The 6,085-nt window shown below is 46.2% G+C and overlaps 1 protein-coding gene across 1 annotated transcript in view; it reads left to right on the top strand.

Moving 5' to 3' along the window:
• The first annotated feature begins 514 nt into the window (after positions 1 to 514).
• The window catches only part of LOC102492673 (intelectin-1), a 10,262-nt gene continuing 4,691 nt past the window's right edge, over positions 515 to 6,085 (top strand). The window contains exons 1-5 of the mRNA XM_006163095.2: positions 515 to 570; positions 1,058 to 1,121; positions 1,791 to 1,892; positions 5,048 to 5,295; positions 5,610 to 5,768. Coding sequence (XP_006163157.1) covers positions 1,064 to 1,121; positions 1,791 to 1,892; positions 5,048 to 5,295; positions 5,610 to 5,768 — 567 coding nt within the window. The 5' untranslated portion in view covers positions 515 to 570; positions 1,058 to 1,063. The remainder of the gene's footprint in view (positions 571 to 1,057; positions 1,122 to 1,790; positions 1,893 to 5,047; positions 5,296 to 5,609; positions 5,769 to 6,085) is intronic.

Genomic DNA, 6,085 nt, shown 5'->3' with positions numbered 1-6,085 from the left:
TTTATGGCAAAATGAGAAAGTTAAAGCCAATGTATGAGTCTGTATGAAACTAAATTTATCCTAATAATTTATCTTTATTTTGAAAGAATGGCTTTCCTATTTGTTGTTAAAATTCATTTTTCTCTATGAACTGATGATAATAATAAGTGTTCAACTTTTAAAATAGTTTTTACTTTGCAGGAAAAAAAGGCATAAACAAAAAAAACAAAGCCAACGCCACCCCTTGTTAGTCTCCTTATCTATTTTCTTTCTGGAAAACACACAGGTTCGTGAAAGTCCCAAATCTGGGAAGCGTATAGGAGATGACCTTTACAACTGCCTTTATAGCCTGTTAATTCCATGGGTTATCACTGTGCAAAGAACCTGCCCTGAGTAACTAGAAGCCTCACCTCCACTGGGCATTGTGCCCAGGGAGGGTGCGGTTGGAAGTTTGGGCAGGATCCCTCTGGGCTATCTCCATAAAAGGCTCAGTGGCTCACCCCTAATCAGGAGTCTCTGTAGAGGAGACCTCTAGTCTGCACCCAGGCCTGGGTGGAGGGAGAGAACCCGTGCTGGACAGAAGTGCTGCAGGTCTGTGAGTGGGGAGCCCCGATTTCAGCTCAGGTTCAGTTTTGGTCCCAGAGATGTGTGGGATAAAGATAAAACAAGAATAAAACCAAAAAAACCAAAAGGCAACAGGAGTGGACTCAAAATGAAGTGGCTAAGCCCTGTCTGTTGGGAGCTGGATTCCACAGACCTGACCATAGTTTGAATCCTGGCCCCTGTGCCTTGAAATACACATTGTGTGTGTGTGTGTGTGTGTGTGTGTGTGTGTGTATGCATGTGTGCTCTAAATCCTGAGAAGATGGAGAAATGGAGGAAAAGGATTGCAGCGTGAACATGCCCTGTTCTCTATTTCTCTACTCCCTTGCTCTCTCTCTCTGATGAGTGCGAGTGCCCTCTGGCAATTAAAAAATGAGGCAAGGGAGTCTTTCAGTCTTTGTAGGACTGAGCAGGGGAAGGGCAGGGATGTGAAGTTAAAAGTCATGAAGATGGTAACCTTCTTACTTTTCTTTAGATTACAATGTTCCAACTGAGCCTTCTGCTGTTTCTCATTGTGGCCACCAAAGGGTTCAGCGCAGGTGAGTCATGCCCTTAGGAGCAGCAGCGCCCACAGCCCACCTAGGGGTGCTCCAGAACAGGACTGCCAGCTCGTTTCTGGAATCATGGTCTCTCCTGAGCTAAAGGGGATGTCTTTGCAAGGTACTGAGGTCACTGGATGTAAGCTGAGTGCTCAACTCTCAGCTCCAGGCTCTGTGTCCATGAGTCTCAGGGGCTCCTGTAAAAACCTGTGCCCTCTCCCAGTCACTCCCTGCTCCTGCAGTCTTGGCCTTGGGATTGTCATGGAGTAGCCTAGTCTGTTTTGTGTTCAGAATCCTTCTTTTGTCCTCTGAGGTTATCTTTCCTTTATCATTTTTTTCTTCTCAATATAATCTTGTTGGCTCATCAGCAACTCCTTCTCAAGGTAAGCTTTTGTGGGGATTTTAATTCCTTTGAATCCTGAGTGCTTGGGGCAGGGCCTAACACATGCATGAGTTAGTATGGAGGCAGGTGTGCATTACACTGGTGCTGGAGGCTGGGCTAGATGGCTGAGTGAACACATGATATTAACTATCTTAGGACCCTACAACCCGGGCAGTGAGGCTCTGCTGTGGTGGTGGTACAGGCAAAAGGAGTTTAAGAAAATGACAAGAAGAGGCGGGGTTTTGTGTCACATCTGTGATGAGACTAAAACATTGCATCTTTTTCAGATGAGGACAGTTCTGCTCCCAAGAAATGGACCTGCTCATCCCTGTCCTCATCTAAGCCCAGAAGCTGCAAGGAAATCAAAGACAGGTGCCGCAGTGCCCGCGGTGAGTTTTTTTTTTTCAGCAGAGCCCAGGCAGGCAATTCGGTTTTTGTCTTCTTGGAGAGTTATTTTTAGATTAAAAACATGTGGTGAAGGTGGCATGGTGGCTAAAACATTGGTTTGCCACATTGTTGACCACGGTTTGAGTCTTGGACTTGGCACCTTGAAAGTCACTCCAGGTTGATCCCCTCTGGGGTTTCTCTCTTTCTTTCTGGTGAACGCACAAGCCCTATAGCAAAAATTCCTCTGGGGAAAAAAAATAGAGATTGAACAGTCAGGTCCTTCTCTTTTCACCCCGTGGTAGTAAAACTTCAAGTTAACAAACCTTCCCCTCACTTTAAATTCATCTCCACTTTTGTCCCTATAATTACCTTCCACCCAACTCCTCTCCCCCATAGAACCTCCAATTAGCATATAGATCCTCTATCTGGAATGTGAGCAGGCCAGCAAAAATCCTCAGGAATATAAGTGAAACCTCCAAATTAGAAAAAAAGATAAAAAAATACATTAAAATTGAAAATAAAAGTAGGGAACACAAAATTATGGCTTTTTGTTTGTTTGTTTTTCTTATACTATTTTTTTCTTTTTTGGGGGAGAAGATTTTTTTAACTATAGGGCGTGTGTACTCGCCAGAAAGCCAGAGAGAGACAGAGAGACAGAAAGCGAGAAATCACCCACCAGGGGGGTGGCCATGCCACAATCCCTTCTCTTTCATTCTCCTCTCGGTATCCTGGGCATGCATGCACACGTGCCCGGCGTGAGTTTAAGCCACCAGGTCTGGGACTTGAACTGTGGTCAACTACATGGGAGTCCAGCGACATAGCCATTACACTAACTGCTGGTCCCCAAAATTACGTTTAAAGAAAATCTATAATTAATATAATAAAAATGTAAGAGTATGTGCTAAAAAAGAAAAGAAAATCATGCCAGGCAATTGTGCATGCATACCCAAAATCCCTGAGAAGAATGGAGAAGGGAATGTGGTATGGCCATTACCCTTGGGGGGCTGATTTTTCCCTTTCCCTCTTTCTGTCTCTCTCGGGAGTGCATGCACCCTATGGCAAAAGCATGAAAAATAAAAGTGGTAAAATGTACATATATTACATGTTGGCTAAAAGTTGTCATTTTAACCACTTTTAAGTGCATAATTCAGTGCCATTCATTATTTTCACAATGTGGGATAACGTTACCAGTATCCTTTTCCAGAGCTTTGCTTTCCTTTGATTTTCTTCTTCTCCTCCTCCTCCTTCTTCTCCTTCTTCTCCTTCCTCTTCCTCTTTCTCTTCTTCTTTTTAGTGTGCTACAGAGAGACAGAGTGAAAGTGAGAAATCATCCATAGGGGAAATGGGCCACACCACAATCCCTGTTCCTCCATACTTTTCTCAGGATTTTCAGTATGTACATGCACACACCTGGTGTGATTTTTAAACAGCCAGGCTGGGAACTTGAATCACACAACTGTTCTTGGGGGATCCAGCCACCTTCACCTCCAAGTCACCTCCAAGTCGCCCTCCTGGTACAAGCAGGAACTCTGTACCAATTATATGAAGACGCCATATACTACCTTGCCGGGGACCAGCCTCAGTGGGGGGGTGGGTTGACTCGACGGAAGCGACACTGGAAAGAAAGGAAGATTAAGGCCTCGTGCCTTTTCATGCACGTCCTCAGCCGGACACTCTCAGAGATCGCTCTCTGAGGAGTGACAACTGTTAGGAATCATTGTGCCTTTTTATTGAAAATGTGATACATGCAAGTAAATGGGAGAGGGGCTACGTGTACTAATTATCAATTCATAAAGTTTTAACAATAGAAACCATTCAGAGTTTGATTAAGGGCAGGTCTATTAATCATCGATACAGCTCAACAATTGTTTGATTGATGAAAGCAGGTTCCTGGTAACTTCAAGCAGTGCAGTTTCAGGAAACAGTTCCAGCAAGCAGAGTTAACTATCAACCGATGTTCAGCAGCAGCCGTCTTATGATTACTAAAAGAAAATCTCAAGCATAGATATTAGTTCTTATGGATTTTCATAAAGAATGATACTTATATAATTCTATAGGGATCTAAAACTTAAGGAATCCTAATATATTTACCTATCCTGAAGGGGTGAAGTTAGTGTTCACTTGATGAGGGCGGGGATACATGAAAAGATTATTTATGTTAAATGTGTCTTGAAGGGCCTTCCAAAGATCAGGAAGAACTTTAGCACACCCTTTATTGTGCCCAATGAAGCGTTGTAATTAACAGTAAGTGGTCAGGGTAAAGGGGAGTGGTCGGGGGACTTTTCAGGAAATCTTACCACACACTCAAGATGTATGAGGGAGCTATGTAATTCTTTTATAGTAGTATATCGGGGAGTCAGAAGGGGGTCACTTCCCAGCAAGGCTATCACAGTCCCAGAGCGAATAGCAAGTGGCCTTGCCAACATGCTAAGTGACCCAAGCTTGTTCCAAGGTCAGGGGGCATACAGTAGTGGCCTTGCCAACTTACTGAACCGACCGGAAGCGATGCTCAAAGGTCAAAGGGCTCAGACGGGTCCTGGAGCCCCACTGGGTTGGACTCCTCCACTACCTCCCTGAGAGTGGCTATTTCACTTTCTGTCCCTGGGATCTGCCTGTTCTAGTGAACTAATATAAATAGACTCTTATGGAATTTGTCCTCTGTGTCTGGTTTATGTCACTTAATGTAATGCTTTCAAGGTTTACCCATCCCTTACATATGTTGTGGTTTCACTCCTTTCTATCGATCAGACGTACACCACACGTTTTATTTACCCATGTGTCTGTTGAGGAATTCTTGCCTGTTTCCACCTTCTGGCTCTTGTGTCTCATGGTGCAGTGGGCATTACTGCACAAGGGTCTCTCTGGCTCCAGTTCTTCATGGAATGTACCTCGAAGTGGAATTCCTGGGTCATGTGATGATTCTGTTTACGAGAAATATCACCAGGAAGGTTGTCAATTCTAAGTTTTGTCTTAGCGAGAGGGTCGTGATCATCTGAACTCTGGAGACTCTAGTGCCTCTAGAGATATTTAGTGACAGGACTCAGGTGAGGAGCAGCGTTCAGGCCACGATTCTGGTTCTAATAGCCCAGTGGGCCATGGGGCTGAGGTGGACTGTGTGCTCTCAGACAGGGAGGCTCTGGGCTGGCTCTCTCCACAGATGGCCTGTATTTCCTCCGCACTGAGAACGGTGTTGTCTACCAGACCTTCTGTGACATGACCACTGCGGGCGGCGGCTGGACCCTGGTGGCCAGTGTGCACGAGAACTTCATGGCCGGGAAGTGCACGGTGGGTGACCGCTGGTCCAGTCAGCAGGGCAGCAGAGCAGACTACCCTGAGGGGGATGGAAATTGGGCCAATTACAACACCTTTGGGTCTGCAGAGACGGCCACAAGTGATGACTACAAGGTAGGTGCCACTTCCCACCCAGCTGGGAATGGGTGAGGAGGAAAGGGGACTTCTGCAGTGTAGGTACCACATTTGCCTAACATGAGGGAGGGTTGGCAAGTGGGCTTCAAGGTAGGGCTGGGGAAGAAGAGAGAAATACTAATGTGTCTTGGGTCCTGACTTCCTCCTTCCCAGCCATCAGGGACCCAGGTACTGACAGGGAATTGTCATCTGCTGGAAGGGGGTGTCTGAGTGCTCTGACTGTCTATCCTGGCTGAGGCCTTTGGCCTCATGGGTCTCCTGGCTTACCAAGCTCAGTGTGTGTTGCTTTGCAGAACCCTGGCTACTACGACATCCAGGCCCTGGACCTGGGCATCTGGCACGTGCCCAACAACTGCCCCCTGCAGCACTGGAGGAACAGCTCCCTGCTGAGGTACCGCACCAGCATCGGCTTCTTCCAACACACAGAACATAATCTGTTTGGCATCTACCAGGTACAAGGGGCCGCTGGCTGGGTTCCCTAGAGAGAAGCAAGTGTTGGGTGTGAGCAGCAGCTGCGTTTCAATGGGCCTGTCTTCCAGGTTGCCCTAGCCTTGATTTCTGATGGCCTCTGTCTTGCCTCTCTCAGGAATTATGAGCCAGGCAAGAAGAGAGACCTATGGGAAAGGACTGCTGGAACGGGAAGAACGAAAGTGACAGAGAGTGAGAGACAGAGAATGAGAGAGAGAGTGTCAGGTGGCCTGGACTATTTAAGTGACTGGCAGTAGAAAAGGGATTATTTTTAATGTTTATTCATTTATTTCTTTCATGC

This window comes from Tupaia chinensis, unplaced genomic scaffold (genome assembly GCF_000334495.1).
Source record: "Tupaia chinensis unplaced genomic scaffold, TupChi_1.0 Scaffold141389_1, whole genome shotgun sequence".
In the NCBI taxonomy this organism is placed as follows: domain Eukaryota; kingdom Metazoa; phylum Chordata; class Mammalia; order Scandentia; family Tupaiidae; genus Tupaia; species Tupaia belangeri.
This window is presented reverse-complemented; position numbering and strand designations above follow the sequence as displayed.